Here is a 27,665-nt window from a genome sequence, read left to right on the forward strand (position 1 = left end):
CTCTTCTGATCTTTTACCTTTTCTTCTCGCATATTACTTTGTGTAAAAATTAATACCCTCTTGTGCCTTCATTAATTTAGAGTTCATTAAATGTTTTTATTTTATACCTTCCATGGTCCTTACTGTCTCCTACACGGGAATAACCATGTTGGGGTGAGAAACCTGAGTTCTCTCTATTTTGAGTTCTTTGAACCCCTCTATAGAAGACAATGGTGGTTTTCCCTTATCCCACAGATTCTTCAATATCTGTGCTCCTCTCAGAACTGGAGCAGGTAAATGGGGTCTCTCTCCTGATCTTGGAGGAGATTTGCTTTTGGGAGTTCCCCTAGCTGCAGCAATCTCCCCTCCCCCATCCACCAAATGTGGATAATGTAGCAAATACAGACTACAATGAGTAAGATGCTGAGCTTGCACAAACTCAGGCTGTATTAATTTATGCTGCTTCCTTTGTGGGTTTAGGACAGGATATCCAACTGATGCCCCTAGCCTCCTCACAGGAACCCTTGGTGAGAATCCTCTATAAGAAAGCTGGGGATGGGCATACAGCCAAGACTGAACTCCCTTCTAAGTATCATGGGCACAGACATGAAGGGGAGATTAATATCTTTCCTTTAACCTCTATTTAGAAGGTAAAATTCTTCCTCTACCAATTTATAATTCTGCTTCAATAAAATGTTGATTGTATTGACAGACACTCAAGTCAGTGTATAGCAGCCTTTCCAAGTCATGAGTTCTGAGATCAAAATGCTGATTAGGTCAAAAGTGAAAGTTAGTTCAGCAGTCACTGCTTAGCCACATCTCAAAGCGACTTCACAATTCAAGACTCCTGTCAGTCGCTGCTTATAAACAGCATAGGATCAAGAGAACAGGAATACCTGCAGACCAGGATTAAGGTGCATTGGCAGAATTGTGCAAAAGTTTGCAAAACACCCGCCTGTATTATCCTTGGCTATAACCAGTGCAAGTTAGGCTTTTGGTAAAAAAGTCTTTTTTTTTTTTTTATATATCACCATTTTAGTAATTTGTTACTGCAGTGTAGCACTCCCATTTGAAGGCACATCTCCTGTTGGTCATTAACAGGAGGGGATCTGCAGAAGCAATATTGTATAGTTTACATAAGACCATCCTTATTGCTGCATTTTGCCTCAGTATGGCATGAAGAATATGGTCCAATATCCCTCACCTGGAAAGTATCCCCCTTATTAACCCACATCCCCAAAAACAACAACAAAAAACCCTGCTCATGTCATTTAACTGCCATCTTCTTTAGCAGCAGAATGAGCAGAGCAGACATGGTGAGAAGCATTTCCTTCTCGGTTCTCCTTAATCAAGAGGATGAGACACTGGGCCTCCATAAGGAAATTTTTAGAGGCATTATGAGATTAAAAAGAGACAGCAAAAACCCTAACACTCTCACAAAGATAGAAGACACACTGGGATTTTGAAAACCCCAATCAACTAGTTATGACTTAGACAGTAGGGGAGGGGCTCAAAAGTATCTTGAGTTGTAGCACAACTAAAATTCCACTTCAAACATGGACTTTTAAAGTGAAGAAGGCAAGAGTGCCACTGCTAAAACTTCAGACTGAATCTACTTTTTGAGCTGTTAGACACAGTATTTCAGAACAGGTTTAACATTCTGATTCATACTCCATGCCATTATTTACTGAAGTAAGGGGATGTATTTGTGTTCCCAAGAGAGGAACTGTACCATTCTTACAGTATCTCTGCAGTCTTGTATTTAAATAAATGACAATTTAAAAACAATTATTGAAAATTTTCAAAACAAACAAAAATATACAAAATCAATCCGGTGGAAACAAACTGAACAAGCGGCTTATGTAAATAGAGTCCAAAACTTTTTACATTCTGTAAATGCAAATATAAATTTCTAATATTTAAAGTACTGTTGGAACACAACACCTTTCAACACAACTCTCAATCTTTTATTGTTGAAAAATCACCAAGTCACTGTATGAAGAGCAAAAAGGAAAAAAAAATGGCGCTACTTATTGTGCAGTCACATGTTAAAATCCATGCTCAATAAAGAATATATTAACAAATGACAGAAAGGGGATAGAAGATGGAGTTTAAACCAATATTTTTCTTGCAAGTCATCTAATTTTTCTAACAATTTTATAAAATACATGCTCAAAGTTGATTTTAGAAAAACATCTATTTCAGCTTTGAAAAATTATTCTATTTGTGACTAAAGCTAGGTTATAAATTAACAGTATGCACCTCAATATATTGGAAAGATTGCCTCAGTATCAAGAATTGGCTGTTCTTAACTGATGCAGTATTTCATTATTGTATGGAAACAATGCATCAAAAAATAGATTTGGGGTAGGGGTTGGAGTCCATTTTCAAACATTTGATCACTTTAATGATGGGTTTCCAGTTCAAGAATTGTCCATTCCCCTTGAGGAGAAGAACAATCTTCAGAGGAAAAGCTTGCCACTGTGATACTTGCTGAAGAATCATCCAGTGGCGACATTAGTTCAGTCCATCTACTGAAAGTATCAACATGTGATTTACCCTGAGGCTTTGAACCATCTCCTGCCAGAAGTAGTGTCTGATTGATAAGATATTGTGCTAAGTTAAGGTCTTCAGGAACAGAGTTTTTGAAATCAATGTTTGAGTCCTGCTCAGATAACAATTGCCTGAGAAGAGTCCAGTCCTGTTCTGCAAATTGCTGATCTTCAAAATCCACATCTAGAATGTCCCTTTCTGACTCCATCCTCTGCTCAATAGCTTCTCCAACATCCATCTCATATATTGGAGAAAGGGTTTTTGAAGGTCGATGCTCATACATGCAGGTTTGTGCCAATACGTCACAATCATCTATGTCTCCTGCAATAATTCATAATACTACACAATGTAAAAATTGCACATGTTCCCCCCTCAGGGCTTTGTAGAGCAAAATTTAACTCATTGCAGCAGAGACAATCCAACAAGTAACAAAAAATGTAAATTTATACAAAATTGACAAAATGTAGGCATTTATTTTCTGTGTAAAAAAAACCCAAAAAACAAACGAAGTCTGGTTTACAAATTAAGTTAGAGCAGCAGTCACCACTGGTAATTAACAATAAACCTTCATAATTAGAACATTTCTGATACAGAAAAGACAAGTTATGTAAACAGAAAATTAATGCACATGGAATTTCTAATTCACTACAATAACGTAAAGTTGGAACAGGAGGTGGGTGGGAAGGAATGGAGGGAAAAAAGAATATATGATCACTGAATGGTGATGTAAGCTCCAAAGAGAAGGAAAAACAAAATGGCTTATTCACAGGCTTATTTTATACTACACATTATAAGGGTAGCTGCAGGCAAGGACAAGCAAACTAAAAAAAAAAAAAAAGTACAACTTTTAAAAGGTCTTCTTCTGTGGTTCTGCTGAACATAGGTCATCATCAGCAGCATTTCATTACTCTTGAATATACAATAGTTAATATATTCAGACACTACTGTGTATTTTATAATGGGATACTTTGAATTACTGGTTTAAAAAGACAAAACAGATAAAACATCTAGACAATCATCTAACTAGGTGAATCAAGCTAGAGCTTTTTTGTTTATGATCACTGGTTCAAATATAATCTCTCCTTTAGGAAATCCGTTTTCACTGGTAAAATTTAGAACAATTTTAGTAATCCTGTAAACTGCAAGTCTTAGGTCCAAAACTGCTCCCATTGAAGTCTATAGGAAATATCCCGCTGAATTCAGTGGGAGAAGGATCAGCATCCACATCTCCATGTAAAATATATTATATCAACAAATTGCAAAAGTAATGAATATAGCTGTTAAGGTAAACAGTTCAGTGCACTTTAGTAAGGTTATTACTGTAGTTATTGCACATCCCACTTAAATATATGATATAGGTTGTAAAGCAGACAAAACGTATACAAAAGTTCCCACCAAAAGCTGATGCTGACAATGTTAAATTGGACCAAAAATAATTAGCATGCAAGGAATTGTTCCCAATCTTTCTTTTTAGTACTGCATAAAATCTATCTGAATAGATTTGCCTAGTATAAATATTCAAGTTTTCCATTGAAACATTGTTATTTAATGTGTATCCAAAATGGACGAGCATTCAGTAAACAAGTAAATACTTAAAAGCATTTAAGTTTGTTTAAAAAATTTGAGCCAATTATTAGAGTTCATGATTTGACCCCAGACAAAACATTTCCAATATTCTGCCTACTAATTTAATTTTTTTGAGGGACTTAACAGTTCTATTTCTGTACATTACCTGCAGGTAAATCAGTATTAGTGTATTCAGTAGGTGCTCGTTGACACTCTCTCATTTGACCTTCCAGAGTCAGTAACTGATTCTTACAAGGTTTTACAGGTTTTGCAGAATTCTTCTTTTGCATGTCACAATTAGTATCTCTTTGATGAAGGTCCAAATGACATGGTCTTTCTTGAGACTTTGTGTCATTGTCTGAAAGTTTATTGCACTGTTGAATTTCGTTAATCTCTTCATTCTTACTATTTACCTTTTGCTCTTCTATTGAACACTGACTATCTGCTACTGAGAGTACTTTCTCTGGACAATTTTGTTCTGTCACTGAAGCACCCTGATTATCTTTTCCTTTGATTTCTGTGCTATGGGGATCTAGAAAAAAGTGCTCACTTTTATCTAATCTCTCACTTCTATCCTTTTCTTGCTGTTTGCACTCCAGGAATCCATCTTCAGTTTCCAATGAATACCTTGAATAATAAGTCTTTTCATGATGCTCCTGAGATACACTATCAAAAACATCAGAAGGAGTAGGGGAATCTATGGAATGCTGAAGGGGAGCATGAGCGTCTCCATCATCAGATCCCAACTCTTCACATTCATCTACTGAAAGTAAAAGAGATCGCTTAAAATTTTTAGTTGTAGAAAATTCTTGACTTTCAATATCATTCTCTGTTGCATCTTCAAAAGCTAAATTAACAATTCCTTGGAATGGCTGAGTAGGAGGGTCAGATGGAGGAAAGCTTTCTACTACATTTTCTGCTTCAGATCTTTCATCTTCCGTTTCATCTGCAGAAGAGGAAACTTGGTCTGCTTCCTGAGTAAACTGTGCGCTGCCAAAAGTAGTGTTTTCATTTTCCCTAGTATTGACCCTTAATACACCTTGATGTGACCACACTTCAGGTCTTTTTCTTGGTATCTCATCATCACTTGTTGAATTAACACGAAAAAGATCCGAACACTCTTTTTTCATTTTCACTTCTATTCTTAGACTACTGTCATAGATTTTTAGTTCTTCAGGTGTACTTGTATCACTGCTGCTTCTTCCAAGAAAATCATGGCACAACATAGTGCTACATTTAGAAATCCCTCTCTCATTTGATCCTTCATCATCCTGAGAGCCTCCAGCATCATAGTCTTCTGATCTTGGTTTGATATCATCAGAAGATGTTGTTGCACTGCCAGTATCAGATTCAGGACTCTCTTTTGGATCCAACACACCTGTACTCAAATTCCAACGATCCACAAAGGGAGTTTCTGAATTTTCATGGCTTTCTGGTGTTTCTGTAGTATCCATATCTTTAGGTAAACATTTTTCTGTAACCGGTCCTGTGAAACATTTTGAAGCAGCATCTGAGTCTACTGTAGCAGACCTGTATTCGGTCAAGGCTGATTTATCAGACAATTGACCAGCACTTGCAAATCCCTTTACATGAGTCTTAGAGGATTTTCTTTCATCTTGTTCCGAATTAGAGGCATTTGTTACCTTAGAAAAGCTGGGTAAGTGATCTTCTCCATAATTAATGCCCATTTCAGTGTTTAAGGTATCATTTTGTTCCACACAGTCTTCTATTGCTTGTGTTAAACATACTTTGCTGTTTCCTGAATATCCCAAGTATTTCTGAGCTGAATCACAAACAGTTTTGCACTTTTTCAATCTTTCTTCTGAAACTGAAGTAGGGAGTTTTTGGCCAGTATTCTTGCAAATGACTGAGTATGCATTTCTACTAGGCTCTGTATAACAATTAAATTCAGTTGTATTACCATCATCTTTGTTTTTATCTACCGGATATTTAATTTCAATTTCATCTTCACAAACCAGTTTTGATTCCATTTCATTTTGCATTGAAATATTCAGCTTAGGAACATTTTGTCCTCTAACTAGAGTACAAAAAGGTTTGGTTTCTACTTTGTATTCCCCATTTTCAAGAGGATCCAATAATTTTCTTGGATCAGGTTGCCATGATTCCACGAGTAGGTCTCCTCTGCTACGCTCTATCATAGATTTTTCACACTTACTTTGTTTTGCAGGGCTGCATTTGTTATTGTCATGTGGCTGAATTGCAAAAGCAGCAGATGTGTGTTGTTCAAGTTTCTGTTCTGAAATTTTCTGTTCAGGACTATGCACGTTTTTCTGGACAACAGGAGATTCACTTCTTGAATGTCTTTGTGTTGAAGATTGAGCTTTTGATATAGGCTGCCCAGTAACTATTTTCTGTTTTGGGTCTTTACTGTTTATAGTCTCACCTTTCTTTGAATGGGTCTGATTTTTGGGTGTTGTTATTATTTTTGCAGTGGCTTTAACTGCAGATGTTTGTGATTGTTTAATACTCTTTTTCTTAGATGAAGGTTGTTTTTCTGAAAGTGCTGTCTGAGAAAAATTTTGCATCATGTTTTTTCCTTCATTTTGTTTCGGAGACATTCCAGATTTTAATGAATTTTGTGAATCTCCTTGTGGTCCTAACAAATAAAAAAAGTAAACAAAACACATTCTAGTCAGCGAACTATATTATTGATAAGTTGGATGCATGTAAGTCAAGTAAAAGATTATTAAAAATATTTTAGACAACCAAGTAATTTTAAAATTTGTTAAACAATTAAATTATCTTAAATACAAACATTTAATAAAAATATCTTGCACTAAATTTAGGACTTTTGAGTCCAAAGCACTTTATAAACTGTAAATGTAGGAATCACTTCATCCACTACTGAAGTGCAGCCATTACTAGAGTGGAAAGCAGCAGCTATCTAATGGTACACAAAAATCACTGCTCAGTTGTTTAACCTAGGAAGTGATGAGTACTCTATTCAATTTAAATTACAGAGGAAATTTAAGTAAGCAGAATGTAATTATTCTAGTTGTAATATGGCCAAACCACCAGTATTAACACCCCTACTCTTTCAGAAAGTGTTGTGATATCTTTAATGACCATAAATGGACAGGACCTATGTTTCATGTACTAGCTGAATGTGAATTAAAGTAGCATTCAGGTTCTAATTTAATCAATAAGGAAATGCAGTGTTCAAGCTGAAAATACTCCATCCTTCACTTTCCTTCTTGTGCCTTGGCACAGCCAGGTATCTATACAGTGAAGGTTATTACATACCATACCATACTTCCCATAAAAACAGCTACAATGGACTATACTTTTTGCTAGTTATAAAATAGGTTGCCATGGTGTTAAAATGCAGATTTTAAAAGGGTAATTCTCAAGGCATATTGTCCTCACACCTTAAACAGATTTCTTCTTGCCTTATGATACTTTTTCCATGTCTGTGAATGCACAGTATTTCTATACTGATGCTTAATAATGGAGCAGAGAGACAATTTTTTAAGGAAAAGTAAGTCAGGTTTTACTTAATACTCTGAGGACTTTGGACTTTCACTTAATATATTTTATATCCCATAATATACTCTTATTTTATATTAAAATCCTTAAGAGTAATGAGTAAAACACTACTTACCTTTTACCCTTAGGCAATCAGTGCTACTGACATCTAGAGTTCAGTGCATGCTGGAATACCTTGGCTTGTGTGACAAGTCAATAACTTTGGGGCTGTAACTATGAGACCAACTAAATATGAGAAAGAATGGAGGCAGGTAACTAAAGAACTTTCTAATTATGTTAATTTGAACATTACAGGTCTTTATGGTAGTGGTTTTTTGTTCACCTGTAACACTTGTTCCCTGCACATTACTGTGACTTGAAATGTAATTCATCTGCAGTTCTGATTTTCTACCTCCTACTTAGGTTTTTTCCACAAATCACTAACTGTCTCCAGTGTTATGATACAATCAAAATGAAGCGATTATATTTTGGACTCTATAAAAGTTTAATTCTTATTTACACACTTAAATTAAAAGATGATTACAAAAGAAAAAGATAATTTTGAAATGTTTTTACTACATATTGTACAGCATGCATGAAAAACAATATTCATAAATGATGAACACTGGAATCAACCAGTGTTAAATATAAAAAGCATTTTATGTAGACAAAAGGAGAAATATCTTCCATCCAATCTGCAGCACGGATCTCTAATGTGTATTGTGAATTTGTTTCAGATACAGAATTTCTACTGAACTTAATGGAAGTTCTAGGTGCAGAATACTTAAGATAACATCAGAGGACAAAAGATCTACAAAGCACATTAGGGAAGGGGTTTCTCCCCAATAGCTGGCCAGATTTTAAAAAATAAATATACACCAGCCTCATGAGAATTAAACAAGCAGAAAAATACATCTGAGGTCTGTCAGCAAAAATGAAATATGGGAAATACACCAAGATTGTCAGAACATTTCTATTGTCTGATAACAAATTCCTTATCTGTGTTACACTATAGCAAAATGATTCAAATAGTAAATATGATTTAGTTTAGTGCCATTTAATTCTACCTTGGTTTTTAGCAACATTAGCTGGTGCATTCTTTGTCTTCTGCTGAGCTGTAGAATTGCCACTCACATTTCCCTTTTTCTTCAAAACAGTTTGTGGACTTTGTTCATTGTATCCTTTCCCAGTGGTTTTTTTGGTCACACTATGAGAGAAAAAGATACTGCTTGCATTACTTGCAAGTTTAAGATCTAAAAAATGAACTTGTTTAAATAATCAATAGTACTCTATATAGTTTAACATGGAAAGCACAATATATGCCATGTAAAATGATTTTCCTCTTCCTGAAAATAAACAATATATTTAGGGACCTGTTTCTCCAAGGTACTAACTCCTCTCATCTTCCATTGATTTTGTAGCTTCATCTAAACTATTTCAGAGACTATGTAGAGTTCTCAGCACTTTCCAGGATTCAGTCACATAATTGTTCAGATCTGCAGAGTTACTGGCTACGTCTTCACTACCCGCCGATCCGGCGGGTAGCAATCGGTCTATCGGGGATCGACTTACCACGTCTAGTGAAGACGCGATAAAATCGATCCCTGATGGCTCTACCGTCGACTCCGGAAATCCACCACGGCAAGAGGCGGTAGCGGAGTCGACAGCGGCCCGGCAGCAGTCGACTTGCCGCCGTCCTCACAGCCAGGTAAGTCGACCTAAAATACGCCACTTCAGCTACGCTATTCAAGTAGCTGAAGTGGCGTATCTTAGGTCGACCCCCCGCTGTAGTGTAGACCTAGCCTGTAGCACTGTAACAATGCTAAAACAACAAATAAACAAAACAGCCCAAACCCAGAGGCAAAACAATGCTATCTTCACAAGAATATTGTCAGTAGTTATTTCTACTTTCTCACTAACAATGTGAAATAGAAACTATTCTGAAAAATCCTTAGGTTTAAAAACATGTTGATTAAATGACAATTACATTTAATCAAGCAATTAAAAACCCAGTATATAATTATAAGTAATATTTTGATTTCCAACAAACCTATTTGTTGTAACGTTCATCTCAAGTTCATTAGCTTTTTTGTTGGTAGCTCCATTAGTCAACTTCAAAACAGACTTTGTTTTCATTGCTATAAGCAAAATTAAAGATTAGTTATAGGTTAAAATGTATGATATACAAATACCTAAAAAGAAATATTAACGTATAATGGTCAGATACTGAAAACAGCACAGATGCCAAAACTGGAAGAATTGAGATTTTTATAGTGCTGTCTTGTATACGCACATATTTTTTCAAAGCACATAACATTTGAGTTAGAGCCATTAATACATGGGCATTTTAGCATTACTTTTTGTAATTAATATTTATTTTAAAAATATGCTTCTGCAGGGTCATAACCATCTAGAATAGAACTTTTGGAACTCTCCAGGCTGTTTTCCAGCATATGACCTGCCTGTGGCAAGTCAGAAGGGGTCTCTAATTACCGGTATATATTTTTCCTTCATCTACTGGTTTATCCTCTTTGGGTTCATCTAGTTGTTCATTGGAAATCTGTAAATCTGTACTTGAGTTTGTTGACTTGCTGAAAGTTCCTGTCTCTGTTACTAGAGAGGGTGATTCTTTCCCTGTGGTTTTCTTCAATGGCTTTGTTTTGATTTGCACACTTGGGCTTCCAGTAAGTACTTTAGGTCTGGCACCTGAACTTTTTCCTTCCTGATTTTTTACACCTTTTCCACTTCCAGAATTTTTTTGCCCACTTGCAGATGATGACCTTTCTGAATCTTGTTTGGTAATCAAGCTTTCAGCCTTAGCATTTCCATTACTTTCTATTTTTGGCTTTATGACAGCTCTAGCCTTTGGTGAAGCAACTTTTTCCCCAGTTTTTGAATCTTTTGTAATCTTGGAAACTGTTTTCTTACTATCTTTTCCCTTTAAGTCATCATGTTTTGAAGTCTTATTAGCAGTGTTTCTGTTGGTACTTGATGTATGTCCAGATGCTCCTAATCCATCAGATTTCATTTTATCCCGATTAGTGAAGGAACTGCCGCAATAATCTCTCTTGCCTTTTACTTTCCAGGAAGTGTGCCTTATATCAACAGAGTCAGTAATGCGTCTGTTTAGCTGGAAAGAACAGAAGACACTTAGCAACACAATAAATCATGCATAATCTTTAGCTTTTGAAATGTAGGTACTCCTGAAGTTTAGCATGAATCTAGCATTAAAATTAGAGTTTGGGAGGAAGAAATAAAATTCATTTTCCAAGTCACGGAGCTCAGATTGCTGCCTTTCAAGCACTCTTTAAGTACTAACTCCAGTTCCCTTTACGTCCCCTATTGAAGTCAGATCTGAATCAGAGGGTACAAGAAATGCCTATGCAAAACCTTGTCCTTTACTTTGGACATAATACTGTATAATCTTTACTTCTTTATACAATTAGTTCCTGTTGGAGAGATTCATTTATTTTATAGGTTATATTTAGACTTTCAAACTGGGAATTCAGTATATGATTCCCTATGAACATGAAGACTGCCATTATTTTTACATACATATTGTGGAAGCAGAGAATATGACACGGGAAACTTTCAACCATTATAAAACAGTATATCTTCCAAATAAGGGTTCAGAATTCCCAGGTAAAGGTATTTTTTAGTGTTAAGATTTAGGCCTATAAAAATGTAACCTAACTAGTAACAAAGTGAATAGTAATGTATATCCTTGGACATTAACTCCTATAACAGTACCTTTTCTGTCAAACAGCAATGTCACTTTGGGCATGATTCTCAAACACGTGGATTGTCGATGACTTTGAAAAGCTCTTTCACAGCAAGCAGATTAATGGGGAGCGTAACAGACTGAGTTAAGTGGTGGCTTGAGCTAGTGGAACAGCTCCATTAGCTCAGTAGCAGACCACCCTTTTTTCCAAACTTGAGATCACAGCTTTATTATTATACACCAACAGGGAAGTGTGCAATAACTTCTGAACACAAATTCCTGTCTTCTGTTTGGCCCCAACTATTTGAAAGCATGGACTCCTGCTAACCCACATCAAAATCTAAAATGCTCTAATAACGGACATCACAGATTATGACTAAAATATTGGCTCAACTAGGATTACAAGGAAAATGTGATTGCTGAAGATTAACTACGAGCAGTTAGTAAACACAGACCACAACAGATTACATTATTTTGAAAATATAAAGCATGAAAAGGAGCAGTTATGTTTACGGGATTCTGATTATTTTTAATTGTAAGAATCTAAGCATTTACCTGAGAACTAGTGAATACAGGTTTTTTGCCAAGTCTTCGATCATCCCCTTTGTCAAAAGCAGCTGTATAGGGAAAAAGGATCGCTATTATCAGTGGGAAGGCAGCATGAGAAAGAGAGAAAAAAGCCAGCCTTATTCATGGAACTATCTTTTGCAGCCAGTGAACTAGTCAAGGGAGATTTATTTTGGCAAAATGGAAAACATTAAGTGGCGAAGGATGTTTTTGTATCTAGAGTACAGGATTCAGAGTTAGGAGATCCGATATCTGTAATGAACTTTGCAACAGACTTCTTATGTGACCTGGAGCAAGTAACTTAATCTCTGTTTCCCCATCTACAAAACAAGGATAATACTTCCATACCTCTGATGTATGTAGCTCATTAAATCTTTGGGGGTGTACTTTGAGATCCTGGGTGTATAGGAATGTGCAAAAACAATCACTTTCAATTAGTTCTAACCACCTAAACATTTATACTAACATCATCTATTTGAAATAAAAGATCTATTCTCTTAAAACAACTAAACAATATACTGTAGTATATAGTGTGGTCTGTTTGGGGGGCACGTGCTGAGCTTAGTGGCCTGCTAAGCAAGGCTGAGAGCTTCTTAAGGAAATTTTGATTCCTAATCCCGTTAGAATCCATAGGGGGAGGGATAGCTCAGTGGTTTGAGCATTGGCCTGCTAAACCCAGGGTTGTGAGTTCAATCCTTGAGGGGGCCATTTAGGGATCTGGGGCAAAATCTGTACTTGGTCCTGCTAGTGAAGGCAGGGGGCTGGACTCGATGACCTTTCAAGGTCCCTTCCAGCTCTAGGAGATAGGATATCTCCAATTTATTAAGCATTGACCAAGGAGCAGGACTAGCAGGGAGAACAGGGGTTTAAAAAACAAGCTACAAAGTGACATGGGAAGTTTTGCAAGGGAGGGCTTGTCTACATTACCACGCGGGGTTGATCTAAGATACGCAACTTCAGCTACGTGAATAGTGTAGCTGAAGTTGACGTACTTAGATCTACTTACTGCGGTGTCTTCATTGTGGTAAGTCGACAGCTGACGCTCTCCCGTCGACTCCGCTTGTGCTCCTCGTTCTGGTGTACCAGAGTCGACGGGAGAGCGTTCAGCAGTCGATTTTATCGCGTCTAGTACAGATGCGATAAATCAACCCCCGCTGGATTGATTGCTGCCCGCCGATCTGGTGGGTAGTGTAGACAAGCCTGGAGTTTAGAGAGGAAGCATGAGAGCTAGATACACCTAACATTCTCTAAACTTAGGCCAATAACCACCCCCCTCCCCCACTGCCCTCCAAAAGAAAAAGGAAAAAAAAGCTGCAAGAGTAAAAACAATGCAGGCAGAAGTCCAGCAGCAGAGTTGGGGCTATCCAATTTATTGCGGAATGCAGCATGCATAATTACCTGCCTTGTGGGCAGGTGGCATATATGCATTCAGTGCAAGGAGCTCATGACCCTCAGAGACCAAGTATGGACACTTGAGACCAGAGTAGCTGAACTGGAGAAGCTAAGGGAGATGAACAGGAACATAGATGAGGCTTTCTGGGACATATTAGAGTGGTCCCAACCCCAGTCTGACAGCCTCTGTGCTGTTGAGGAGGAGGAGGAAAGTCTCCGGGAAGGAGAACATCAAACTGGAGCAGAGGGAAACAATCCTATAGTTCGGACCCTCCTTCCAAATGATGTCATGGTATCCTCTTGCACTGAGAATACCTCTTGGGGGGTGGGGTGGGTGGTGGGGAATCCTAGTTATTAGTAAGAGACAAGTAATGGGGGATTTCATCAATTAGAAATATAAACCAAACCAACCTGATCTCCTTCTTTGAGAAAGTAACAGACTTTCTAGATAAAGGAAATGCGGTGGATCTAATATACCTCGATTTTAGTAAAGCGTTTGATATGGTACCGCATGAGGAATTACTGGTTAAATTGGAAAAGATGGGGATCGATATGAAAATCCAGAGGTGGATAAAGAACTGGTTAAAGGGGAGACTGCAGCAGGTAGTACTGAAGGGTGAACTGTCAGGTTGGAGGGAGGTCACCAGTGGGGTTCCTCAAGGTTCGGTTTTGGGTCCGATTTTATCTATTTATTACTGACCTCGGAACCGAATGTAGGAGTGGGCTGATAAAGTTTGCGGATGACACAAAGTTGAGAGGTATTGCCAATTCCGAGAAGGATCGGGATATCCTGCAGGGAGACTTGGATGACCTTGTAAATTGGAGTAATAGTAATAGGATGAAATTTAATAGTGAGAAGTGTAAGGTGATGCATTTAGGGATAACTAACAAGAATTTTAGTCATAAGCTGGGGACGCATCGGTTGGAAGTAACGGAGGAGGAGAAGGACCTCGGAGTCCTGATTGACCACAGGATGACTATGAGTCGGCAATGTGACGTAGCTGTGAAAAAAGCTAATGCGATCTTGGGATGCATTAGGCGAAGTATTTCTAGTAGGGACAAGGAGGTGCTGCTTCTGTTATACAAGGCGCTGGTGAGACCTCATTTGGAGTACTGTGTGCAGTTCTGGTCTCCTATGTTTAAAAAGGATGAACTCAAACTGGAACGGGTACAGAGAAGGGCCACTAGGATGATCCGAGGAATGGAAAACCTTTCGTATGAAAGGAGACTCGAGGAGCTCGGTTTGTTTAGCCTAACCAAAAGAAGGCTGAGGGGAGATATGATTGCTCTCTTTAAATATATCAGAGGGATAAATACCAGGGAGGGAGAGGAATTATTTCAGCTCAGTACTAATGTGGACACGAGAACAAATGGATATAAACTGGCCGTGGGGAAGTTTAGGCTTGAAATTAGAAGAAGGTTTCTAACCATCAGAGGGGTGAAATTTTGGAACAGCCTTCCGAGGGAAACGGTGGGGGCAAAAGACCTGTCTGGCTTCAAGAGTAGGCTAGATAAGTTTATGGAGGGAATGGTTTGAGGGGATAATGTGATTTTAGTCAATTAGGCAATAACGTGCCATCGCTGGTAAAATGAGGATCCAGCTGGACAATCTTGGCTATATGCTCGGGGTTCTACTGATCGCCATATTTGGGGTCGGGAAGGAATTTTCCTCCAGGGTAGATTGGCAGAGGCCCTGGAGGTTTTTCGCCTTCCTCCGCAGCATGGGGCAGGGGTCGCAAGCTGGAGGATTCTCTGCGACTTGAAGTCTTTAAATCACGATCTGGAGACTTCAACAGCTGAGTTAAGGGAAAGTGGGTGGGTCAGCTTATGTGGCCTGCATCATGCGGGAGGTCAGACTAGATGACCATAATGGTCCCTTCTGACCTTAAAGTCTATGAGTCTATTAAAGTCTATAAATAGTTGGGTTTGTGATGATCAAGAGAACCACTGGTGAACTGCCTGGCAGGTGCGGAGGTTGTGGATCTCTCGAGACATCTAGACAGGCTTATGTGCAGTGCTCGGGAGGAGGCAGTGGTCATGGTACATGTAGGTACCAGTGACATAGGGAAAGGCAGGAGAGAGGTTCTGCAGGTCAAATTTAGGCTTCTATGTAAGAGATTAAAGACCAGGACCTTCATGGTAGCATTCTCTGAAATGCCTTCAGTTCCATGTGCAGGGCCAATTAGATAGGAAGAACCGCAGGGTCTCAATGCATAAATGAGACTATGGGTCTTTTACAGAAGTGGGTGGGTGTAGTTCTTTGGCTTGCAATGTGCAGGAGATCAGACTACATGATCATGATGATCCCTTCTGGCATTAAAGTCTATGAATCTATGACTCCCCGTACTGACTGCGTACATGTCACCTCAGGACGGGATTCAGAAATACAGTTTCTAGACACCATCAATGACTGCTTCTTGGAGCAGCTAGACCTGGAACCCACAAAGGGAGAGAGAATTCTGGATTTAGTCCTATGTGGAACAAAGGATCTGGTCCAGTAGCTGAACTGTTCGGTAATAATGACCATAATATAATTAAATTTAACATCCTTAATGTCTTGGGGGGGATGGGAGGAGGTGGAGGAAATACCAGAAAAGACCACCACAGTACCATTTAACTTCAGAAAGGGGAACTACATAAAAATGAGGAAGCTACTTAAACAGAAATTAAAAGGAACAGTCACAAGAGTGAAATGCCTGCAAGCTGCACGTATACTTTTTTAAATCACCATAATAGAGGCTCAGATTAAATGTGTACCCCAAATTAAAAAAGAAAAGTAAGAGGACCACACAAAAAAATGCTACTGTGGCTAAACAGAGTAAAAGAGGCAGTTAGGGGCAAAAAAGGCATCCTTTAAAAATTAGAAGCCAAATCCTACTGAGGAAAATAGAAAGGAGCATAAACTCTGGTAAATCAAATGTAAAAATAAAATTAGGCAGGCCAAAAAAGAATTTGAAGAACAACTAGCAAAAGACTCAAAAACTAAAACAGCCATTTTTTAAAAGTATATCAGAAGCAGTGAGCCAGCCAAACAATCAGTGGGGCTACTGGAGGATCGAAGTGCTAACGGGGCACTCAAGAAAGACATTGCCAAGGATCTAAATGAATTTGCATCAGTCTTCACCAGAGAAGATGTGAGGGAGATTCCCACACCTGAGCCATTCTTTTTAGGTGACAAATCTGAGGAAATGTCCCAGATTGAGGTGTCAACAGAAGAGGTTTTGGAACAAATTGATAAATTAAATCAGTAATAAGTCACCAAGACTAGATGGTATTCAGTCAAGAGTTCTAAAGGGAACTCCAATACATAACTGCAGAACTACTAAATGTGGTATGTAACCTAGGACTTAAATAAGCCTCCGTACCAGATGACTGGTGGATAGCTAATATGATGCTAATTTTCAAAAAAGGCTCCAGAGACGATCCTGGCAATTACAATGCCAGTATGCCTAACTTTCATACCAGGCAAACTGGTTGAAACTATAGTAAAGAACCATGATATATAGATGAACACGATATGTTGGGAAAGGGTCAGCACAGCTTTTGTAAAGGGATATCATGCCTCACCAATCTATTAGAATTCTTTGAGGGAGTCAAAAACATATGGACAAGGGTGATCCAGTGGATACAGTGTATCTGGACTTTCAAAAAGCTTGACAAGGTCCCTCACCAAAGGCTCTTAAGCAAATTAACAGTCATGGGATAAGAGGGAAGGTCGTCTCATGGATCAATAAGTGGTTAAAAGATAGGAAACAAAGGGTAGGAATAAGTAGTCAGTTTTCACAATGGAGAAGGATAAATAGTGATGTCCCCAAATGATCTGTACTGGGACCAATGCTGTTCAGCATAAATGATCTGGAAAAAGATGTAAACAGTGAGGTGGCAAAGTTTGCAGTTGATACTAAATTACTCAAGAACATTAAGTCCAAAGCAGACTACAAAGAATTAAAAAAGAATCTCACAAAACTGGGTGACTGGGCAACAGAATGGCAGATAAAATCCAATGTTGATAAATGCAAAATAATGCATATTGGAATACATAATCCCAATTATACCTACAAAATGATGGGGTCTAAATTAGTTGTTACCACTCAAGAAAGAGACCTTGTAGTCATTGTGGATAGTTCTCTGAAAACATCCACTCAGTGTGCAGTGGCATCAAAAACGCTAGAATATTAGGAACGGGATAGATAATAAGAGAAAATATCATAATGCCACTATATAAATCCATGGTACACTCACACCTAGAATACTGTGTGCAGTTCTGGTCACCCCACCTCAAAAAACATAACATTAGAAATGAAAAGGTGCAGAAAAGGGCAACAAAAATGATTAAGATGAGAGATTAAAAAGATTGAAACTGTTCATCTTGGAAAAGAGATGACTAAAGGGGATAAAATAGAGGACTGAATGACAGGGGATGGATCACTTGATGATTGCCCTGTTCTGTTCATTCCCTTTGAAGTATCTGGCATTGGTCACTATCTAGGGTGACCCGACAGCAAGTATGAAAAATCGGGACGGTGGTGGGGTGTAATAGGTGCCCATATAAGAAAAAGGCCCAAATATCGGGACTGTCCCTATAAAATCGGGACATCTGGTCACCCTATCACTATCAGAAGACAGGATATTGGGCTAGATGGACCATTGGTCTGACCCATTCTCATGTTCTTTGTCAAAAGCTGTAGTCTCCACATATTTGCATATGTACATTAGATACACACTAGCTCTTGAGGCAATACATGTTAGTTTTAAAGTTATCTGGAGGACATTATGTAAGCTTTTCAGGGCAAGGAATGCATCTTATCCATGTTTGTAAAGCACTGCATGTAATGCTATATAATTGAATTAATAAAGCTACTAATAAATATTTTTACTGTATAACATCTGGGAGGCATCAGTGAATGAAACCTTCAAATCTGTAGCGGTTGTGCAATATAGAAAGGATATATGTAAATACTGTACACAGAGAGAAGGGATAAAGATTTATTTTTGTTTATATGCATCTATTGGCTTGATGCAAATTTATCTATTCTGAGAAAAATGGGTTAAATAAACATTCACTCTTCACATGCTATATCCTACTATTTCTTTATATGGACAAAGCACACAATATGACAATAGAATTTTGGGTTCTACAAAGCATCTTTATTTAGCTGTATAGAAATCCTGCAAGAAAAGGCAAGATGCTGAAAATGGCACCACAGGGATATAATATTTTTTCAGTGATGACTTTGCACATTAATATACACTAATATATTAATACAATTTTCCCATAAACTTGTGCCCAGGAGAACACAGAAATGCTGTGAATGAGAAAAACACATTACCTTCTTGTCTTAATTGTGTGCATTTCCTATCCTAGGATATTAATCTACAAAGGTTAGGTCTTTTCAGAATTCAGTAGTACCTGAAATTTTCTCAAGATGAAAGTTGTTTGACCTCTGTGATCCTAAACAAATCTCATGTAATAAGATGCTTCTAGGAAAATACCATCATTTTGTTTATGGAACAAAAACCTACACTGAAAGTTTTCCATAACTTAATAGTTTACAGTTAAAATGAAGTCTATCAGAGCTGAATTAATGCTATATAACTCTGAAAAACCCAAAACAAAATAAAGATGGAGAGTTGAATGACACCCACTTTATGAACCCAGGTCTAGGTACTACTTTACTCTACAGCCCTAATACAGAAGAACATCAGATGCCAAATATACTCCAAATTATGCTTCTATTTCTGAAAGCAACCCCCCAAGTTACTGAAGTGCTTTATAATAAAGAATGAAATCACGAGCCTTTTTCAGAAAGTAGCAATCAAACATAATTTAGTAACACCCTTAAATGATGCTTGTAAAGACTGACATAATCCATCTTTCAACCAACATGTTAAGGGATAAAAAATTAAATCCATCTATAATCACGTACAATTTTTCATTAGAGTCTCAATTTTAATGTCTTCTTTAATAAATATTTTACCTTTTACTATGAATCAAAGGTGAACTAATTTTAAAGAAAAATTAAATGAGTCTCACATTTTTTCCTTTATAAAACTGCACTATCACAAAGCAAATATTCAACCAAGGCCCTGGAGCCATTTTCACTTCCACACCCTCAAAATTTCATTCCACATATTTGAAAATAAGGAAACATTCAGAGCACAAACTCCTTTTGTTTAAAGCTGAAGTACTGCCTCTTAACATTTTAAGAGATCACTCTGTAGTTCCTGGGGGCTCTCTGCAGCAACACATACAGTATCACAATACCAATCAATTGTGAAGTCAAGCCAGCTACATTTATTCAGTCCACATGAGATGGATATTATGCAAGAGATATACAAGCTTTATACATTAATATGAACAACTGATTAAAAAAGAAACAGAATTCATAGAATTAGTAATCTGCTTTGTGCAGATTTAAATTTTCTATAATGCTTATCTGCTTAAAAATGGAGATAATGGTTTCTTTAATCCTATTGCAATATTTTTAATAATTTAGAATAGTTGCAAACAAAACTAGACATAATCTACATATAATGTTACCATTTTTCATATCTATAAAAATAAAAGCCAGGAAAATATTCACAGAACACTTAAATAATTTCCAGGCATGAAGCTGGCTAAGCATATTATCTTTGCTTTCGTTTATAAAAATACTTCTTTCAAAGCAAGAGCATCACAGTTTTAAGCATGCTATAGTTTGTTACCAGCCCCCATCACTACCAATATTTTTTATATTAAGGACACTATTATTATACAATGATAGCTGTTCTTGATTGCTTGCATACCTGCTTGTATTTTCTCTTGATGATCTGGTCTCATCAGCTTCCAGCTTTCTGTGTGACGAACAGCATAAAAAGACTGAACCAGGAAGATCCACAGCTTATCACGCAGAGCCTGGATCTTGCATGTAAAACCCTGTGTTCAAATAACAAATCAGCAGCTGGCGAGAGGCACATTGTCATAGCAACCAGTCATTATTCCTTTCAGAATCTACTTACTCCCTAAGATAGATCAATGATGTCATCATTTATATTTTACAATAACCTAGTAGATGTAGATGCTGTTTATGAAGGCTTATTGTTCTCCTCCCCACCCCACACCATAATTTTATACAGTTTGAAGCCACTCCCACAGAAGCTAAAGCATCACAAGCACCACATTCCTTTTTTAAATTAATCCTTTCAGAGCTTTTTACTATCAGCTCTGTCACTACAAGGTCAAATTCTCTGGGGGACAAAAATGTATCTGATTAAATTTTCACACTCTTACTGAGTAAGTCTATAATAGCACTTGATTGCAGTAGTTTAAGAAAAGATTTAACATTTTTTGCAGGTAACATTATAAATTGTAATCAGGGTCTCCTATCATTCACATGTCACTCATGACATTACAGTCAATTTTCATTTAAAATTTATTATTTAGATTGTGGTAGCACCCACAACATGATAGGCACTTTCCAGAAACATAGGAAGATGCAGTCCTTGCGCCGAAGAGTTTGCTTAAAAAAAAGAGCAAACACAACCCTCATATTCACGTGTTTTTTTAAAGTAAATTAATTAAAAATAAACTCTGCCCCCTAGAGTAAATTTAAGGTTATTTAATTTTTAAATATTCTCTCTCAGTCACATATTTACAATGGTAGTGAACATTAGTAGTGTCTTCCCACACAATGTTATTAGCCATTGCTGCTAGCCTGGAACACTGAGTGTTTCCACAGGCAGTGCTAAGTACTACTACTTTTTTTTTTTTTTTTTTTAAATGTTGCTATACACCAGGGGTGGCCAACCTGTGGCTCCAGAGCCACATGCGGCTCTTCAGAAGTTAATATGCAGCTCCTTGTATAGGCACCAACTCCGGGCCTGGAGCTATAGGTGCCAACTTTCCAATGTGCCGGCGGGTGCTCACTGCTCAACCCCGGCTCTGCCACAGGCCCTGCCCCCACTCCACCCCTTCCCGCCCTGAGCCTGCCGTGTTCTCGCTCCTTCCTCTCCCCTCCAGAGCCTCCTACACGCCACGAAACAGCTGATGGGGAGGGAGGGAAAGGTGCTGATCAGCAGGGCTGTGGTTGGGCGGGAGGCACTGGGAGCAGGGTATGGGAGCTGATGGGAGGCTGCTGACATATTACTGTGGCTCTTTGGCAATGTACATTGGTAAATTCTGGCTCCTTCTCCAGTTGGCCACCCCTGCTATACACAAATGCCAGTAGGTCCTGTGTTTTCAACAGGACTTTGCACAGGTGTGATGGACTGCCTGCATGGATCCAACTGCAGTACTGGAGTCAGAGCCCAAATTGCATAACTCCTACGCCAAAAAAAAAAAAAAAAAAACAGCTCCAGTTTTTAAATAAATGAATAAGTGTTGTGAGCTATTCTTTTTCTATTATCTACTGCAAAACCTACCATTTCCTTCACATTTGTGGAGCTCAACAAAGTATCCACAGCTATAAGAAGAAAGCAACTGTTTTCAATGCTAATGTTTTTCTCAATTGCTTTTAAAACTTGTTCTAGAAGATCAGGTTTGCTGCTCATTGCCTGTGCCTAGGAAACAATGAAAAGGGAGTCATTTAAAATAAATGTGTATTTCATATGAAAAACACTACCCAACAGAAAGTGACCATTGTGACTTTGGTGTTCAGTGTTTCCCATTTATTCATTCCACCTTTCTCTCCACACAAAAAAGGTGCTACAAATATTTTTGAGATCTCATCATCTTGCCAAACAAAATCTTAGGAAGAAGCAGCTGGTGTTGAATTTATAGCTGAATACAGATCTGAAGAAGAAAGGCAGTTTTGATATATCCATTTTTAATTTTTGATGCATCAGAGCACCTTGCCAAATCTTTGTCTTGTTAGGGAAATGCAGTGCTGGGTAAAATTAGACAAGGTCTTACCAGGAAATACTGCAGGGAACTCTTTCAATTAATCCTTAACCCTTAGCAGTGCTGCACATTTGCAACTCAAAAAGTCAATGGACATTGTGGCATGTGCGTGCTGCTACCTTGGACTTTGGTCCTGTACATGCTTTATGATGTGTTTATGCACATGCTTAACTTTACACACAACAGTAGTACCCTTGACTTCGTGGAACTACCCACACTTGCTCAACTTGAAGTACGTAACTGTACATAGGATTAAAGTCTTAATTTTTTCAAATTAATTATGCCCTAATAACGGACCCCTGCCCTAATATTAAATTCTTATGTGAAATTATTTGTAAAGTGACACTGAAATCATTCTGAGTAAGTTAACAGCCTAAGTTGTTGGGAAGAACTCACTCCCATACAAGAAAGTGTAATAATACAATGCATTTGTTTTGAAAAAAGTAGAACATAACTCATAAGCATTTTACCTGCAAGAAAATATGAAAACTTTCACTCTCTATTATATGAGGGAAGTTTGTTACAATAAATGTTATGCATTCTTCTTGAAGCCTAGATGCCAAGGCCAGAGCCATTTCAGACCATTTCACTTGGGGAAGACTACCGAGCAGCCGGTCACTTTCCATCAAAAGAGAAGCTGCATTCTTGTGGTTCTTAAAATAAAAGCAATTAATATATATTAGAATAGTTATCTATTAGAGTAGACATCCAAGAAAAAGCTGTTTCTCAAATAGCTCCTATTAAGTTACTGAACACTTACACTTACTATTAATTTCACTTACCTTAATTGTATTTGGATTTTAATATTAGCATATTCCACTATCTTTTTTTAAGTTAAAAAGTCTGATGGGCTCAATTGTTTCTATTGTTCTCTGATGATGCTAGGGGAGAATGTTTTCATAATGGGATTTTATTATATTTTGCTGCCTAGAGAGAAGGCAGATTCACAAACAAATGCCAAACACTAAACTAGTAAGGGGAATCTCATAGGAAAGTTAAATGGAAAGGATAATACTAAGTCGTAAGAGAGTGTGATAGCCATGTTGACATAAGGGGCAGGGAGAGTTCTACGTGGCTGGGAGACATTGCAGGAGCCTCCCGCACCCTGTCCAATGAAGCAACTGTTGGACTTCACAGAATTTTATCCTCACTTAGCCTCCCCATCCCCAAGTTTTCCATAGGAAGGAGTGAGCTGATCCATGTGGCATTTATTTGTTTTAAACAGTTCGTTTCCTAATATTCTCTCCCCTTTAATTTAGTTATACTGTGATTTTGACGCTTCACTGCCAACCTAAGTACTTACATAGGCCTCATCACCAATGCCCATATCACCACATGCTAACTCACACCTTAAAAGTAATTTACAATTTATTGTTATCCACCAAAGTAAAATGGATTAAAAGATCTACTACATGTGACCTCCCAGGTCAGTTGATAAATTATACAATATGCTCAATAAGCTTTCCCCCTCCCCCCCCTTTATCTTGGTTTTAAAATGCTGCCAAAGATAAACAGTGTTTTCTACAAGCAGGGTCTTGCGTATTCTTCCTAATGGAAACAAAGTAGTAGTAAACCTGTAAAGTAATCAAAATTTCTAGTTCTCTTCACAGTTTCCTAATTGTTATGGAATGAGAGTTAATCATGAGAAAGCAAAGACAAATTAGTGAAAAACAATGTAGGAAAGAGAAAACATACTGATGGTTTAAAAAGCCTAAATTTGGTTAATCTTAGTTAGATTGCTATAGAAAAGAAAAGCATTAAATTCAACTAAACACGACAGAAAAGTGTTGCAAGTTCAAATTCACACTTACCAAGAAAGCTTGAGTACTTTCAGCTCAGAGAAAGAAAAACACAGCATGTCTTTTCTCTGTGTATATTCCAACTAGGAGTATACTTCCTGCAAGTCCTCACTCAACTGTTTTTACATTTGTTATGGGCAAAGCCTATTTTTCATATGTGCATATAAAAGTAAATAAAGGATTAGCATGCACTTAGGGTTCGATCTTGCTCCCAATGGCTCAATTACAAGCCTCTTTAATAGTGGAGGATCAGGTCCTTACTCACAAGATGAGGAGCATCTACCTCTTTCTTGCAAGGTGCTCAGTGCCCACTAAGCACTTCTAGTGAAATATGAAATATCTCCACAGCGTCCAGTTAAATCAGCACCTTACAGGACTGGGCCTATCTGCATCTTATTCCTCCAGACAATCTATCTCTAGGGTAAGAGATAACTGTGAACAACTATAGTTTTGTTCTAGGAGGAAGTTTCTTTCTCTTTTCTAAAAAATGGTTACTTCCAAACACTTGTTTGTGAGGCTACCAAGATAAGCACCCTTAATGTGGTTTTAAATGGCACTCATGCTTAGAAGTTTTTAGTTTCTTGTACCAATCTTTGTGGCTTTTCATCAAAGTCTCTCCACTGCAAGTCTACTTCTCCATATACCTCACACTCCTCTCAAGATTTGCTATACAGGAGCAAGAGAAACAGCTCAGTATTTTGGAAATTTTGTTGCTTCTGTGCTGCCTTTAATGTTGTTTAAATGAAAGCTCACAAAGCCAATAGCGATTCTACTCAAGCTCACACCTGTACAGTTTGGAAATTGTGTATATCAGAAGAAAGCATTCCATTATTATATTTAATTGGCTTTTAAACATAAAATGTCTACGATTGACAGATGAAAGAACCAATAAGCTCAGATTTACAGGCTGGGTCTAACTGTTGAGAAGTACTATGCACAGTATAAAAATTTTTTTGTAAAATAGAATAGCTCAAGTAAAATAAATATCTATAAATATTAGACTGTTTTGCCAAGCAGCCTTGACATTTTTGCAGTTTTTAAAATATGCAAAACCCCATAGGCCACTAGAGAATTTTCAGTCTCAGGAAATGCTGGGAATAGATGCCACACAGGATTTAGGGAGGCAGAAAGAGAGTGCAAGAAGCATGTTGATTTATTTTTCAATTCCATGATTGTGAAGCCTTACTAGACATCAACTAAGAGGCACAGCCCAGCAGGAACAGGATGGGGGCAAGATGGCTTTAAACCACCTTTGTGTCCTCTCAAGCCTGGCTGCTCTTGGGGCTGGAGAGGATTCCACAGGCCTGTCAGCTGCCCAGGATCACCCGATGGGCCTCAGCACTGCCCAGAATCTCTGCAGCACTGCATGCTGCAACTCCACCCCTCCCACCTTGCCCCCATCACACACCCTACACCAGGGCTTATGTGGGGGTCATCAGAAGACAGCACTATGGCTGACTCTACGGTGCTTGCACAGGAGAAATCATACCCAGCTAAAAACAGGTCGTTTAGAGCTTCTTTAACACTGTTTCAGCCCCTTTAGCCAGTGTGAAGCAGCTAGAGTGGGGATGAGAATCTCATCCTAGGTATCATGTAACTTTTTGACAGAGATAGCTTTCAGGGTAAAAAACTATATTTACTTGTGCTGTGATTCAGCGCACATTCTAGCTCAAATTTTCAGCTGGCATAACTCTGATTTTAATTTGACCCACTAAATCAGCCTAGGTATTAATTCCACGAATACCAGAGTGGAAAATCTGCAAATTCAGGCAGTATGAATTGAATGTAAACACACAACACTAACAACAACTGGTAAGGTCTGAAGATGGATACATTCAGAGGTCATATCAATGTTGACAATTTGTGAAACGGAAGATAAAACAGCTTAATATTAAGCTAAGACAATAAAAAATTACAGACACTAACAATTTTGAGAGATTAATTCCCTATATGTAAGGCTACGATTTAGTCATGGATATTTTTAATAAAAGTCATGGACAGGTCATGGACAATAAACAAAAATTCACAGCCCCGTGACCTGTCCATGATTGTACTATAAATACCCCGACTAAATCTTATCTGGGGGGCACCAAGGGGAGCCACTGCTCTGCCCTGAAGGGCTGCTGCTCGGAGGGTGAGGGGGCTAGAGGCACCAGCTGCTGGGGGCCACCGAGCAGGGGCTGCTCCTGCCATCCCCAGGGTCACAATCCCACCGTTGCTCCGGCCATCCCTGGGACTGCTGCCGGCGGCCGCCAAGCTGCAGCTGCAGCTGCTCCTGCCGTCCCTAGGACTGCTCCTCAGGCAGTCCCTGGGCCAGCCACATCTGCTGCTGCTCGGGTGGTCCACGGGGCAGCTCCAGCAGCGGCTGGTGCGGCTGGCTGTGGGGCCACCCGAGTGGCTCGCTGCAGAGCTGCTCCAGCAGCGACTGGTGTGGCTGTCCCTGGAGCTGCCTGAGCAGCTGTCCCTGGTGCCAGCTGCTTGGGCGGCCCTGGGGTCAGCCACACTGGCAGCTGCAAAAGTCATGGAGGTCACAGAAAGTCATGGAATCCATGACCTCCATGACAGACACGAGCCCTGCCTATAAGTAGATGGCTCGTAACCACTAATTGATAGCAAAACACTTTCGCCTGGAGAAAAAAAAGCCACCAACCAGCTTATGCTAAGTCTCCAAATTAAAATTTGGGGTGAAATCCTCCTGGACTCATTAAGTCAGTGGTACAACTCCTACTTACTTCAATCAGGCCAGTTTCACCTGTGGTGTCTGGTATAAGAATTAACCTGACAATTACTACAATTGCTCCTTCTCTCTGTTTGAATGTATAATGTTGTACTATTCTGTCAGAATACGGAATTTGATAAACTCCTCTTAAATGGCTATATTTTGGAGTGGTTTGAGATTTTCCCATCATCATGTGTTCCATGAAACATCAGTGTGACTGTATTTGTATGTCAATGTTTGTTCTTGTGTTTTCATTTATATAATGATTTTTCATTTACTATGATTAATATACTATACATTTAATGAGGCATGTTTACTATTAATTGACTTTTTAATTCCTTTGCAAAGCTAAATAAGCACAATTTTAAAGTAACATACATGTAAGCACTCACTAGATACATACTTACCAAAGACTGAATCATCACAGTAAGACAGTTGTTCTGAAGCTCAGTGGGTAAACTGGCAAAGCTCCTCTCTGACCAACATTTCACAAAATGTTTTACTATCCATCTGTTAAAATAAGAGCTTTACTTAACTAAATAAGGAACATAGATGAAATTTTATAAAACTATTGTTGTAATATCTTCACCTCTGCTAACATAAATGAGCCCCATGAGTTTTCATGGAAAAACTAGATTAAAATATGAACTTTAAGTTCCTCCCAAAATTATGTTCAGTCTGTCAAAACGCATTAATTTAAAGAACGAACAGTGAAAATGGACAGCATAAACCATAATGCATTTTATTTCACTTACTTCATGCAAGCAGCATAAAGGTTCTCGACTTCCATTGAATGAGCAATAGCCAGGCATTCTAGCACATGTTGCTGCCTTCCAGGAATAGGCTAAAATTGTGAGAAAATAATCATACTTGCTGTACATTCTGACTTATAGAAAACATGCAAATATACAAGTCTTCAGTTTAGCCTGAAATATTGTCAGTGACCAGAATATTTACATTTGTGGGAATTTATGCATAATGGGCCTACTCCTGCTCCCACTGAAA

The 27,665-nt window shown here is 38.3% G+C and overlaps 1 protein-coding gene across 1 annotated transcript in view; it reads right to left on the reverse strand.

The window, feature by feature from the left end:
* Positions 1-2,008: 2,008 nt before the first annotated feature.
* Positions 2,009-27,665, reverse strand: part of LOC112109883 (AP2-interacting clathrin-endocytosis protein) — a 60,575-nt gene continuing 34,918 nt past the window's right edge. Inside the window, exons 8-18 of the mRNA XM_026655770.1 lie at positions 27,416-27,504; positions 27,068-27,170; positions 22,613-22,795; positions 21,665-21,802; positions 20,051-20,180; positions 11,861-11,922; positions 10,078-10,714; positions 9,635-9,722; positions 8,652-8,791; positions 4,265-6,715; positions 2,009-2,853 (exon numbers count right to left, since the gene is read on the reverse strand). Coding sequence (XP_026511555.1) covers positions 2,384-2,853; positions 4,265-6,715; positions 8,652-8,791; positions 9,635-9,722; positions 10,078-10,714; positions 11,861-11,922; positions 20,051-20,180; positions 21,665-21,802; positions 22,613-22,795; positions 27,068-27,170; positions 27,416-27,504 — 4,491 coding nt within the window. The 3' untranslated portion in view covers positions 2,009-2,383. The remainder of the gene's footprint in view (positions 2,854-4,264; positions 6,716-8,651; positions 8,792-9,634; positions 9,723-10,077; positions 10,715-11,860; positions 11,923-20,050; positions 20,181-21,664; positions 21,803-22,612; positions 22,796-27,067; positions 27,171-27,415; positions 27,505-27,665) is intronic.

The sequence above is a fragment of the Terrapene carolina genome, unplaced genomic scaffold (genome assembly GCF_002925995.2).
Source record: "Terrapene carolina triunguis isolate 2854851 unplaced genomic scaffold, T_m_triunguis-2.0 Scaffold211, whole genome shotgun sequence".
Lineage (NCBI taxonomy): Eukaryota > Metazoa > Chordata > Testudines > Emydidae > Terrapene > Terrapene triunguis.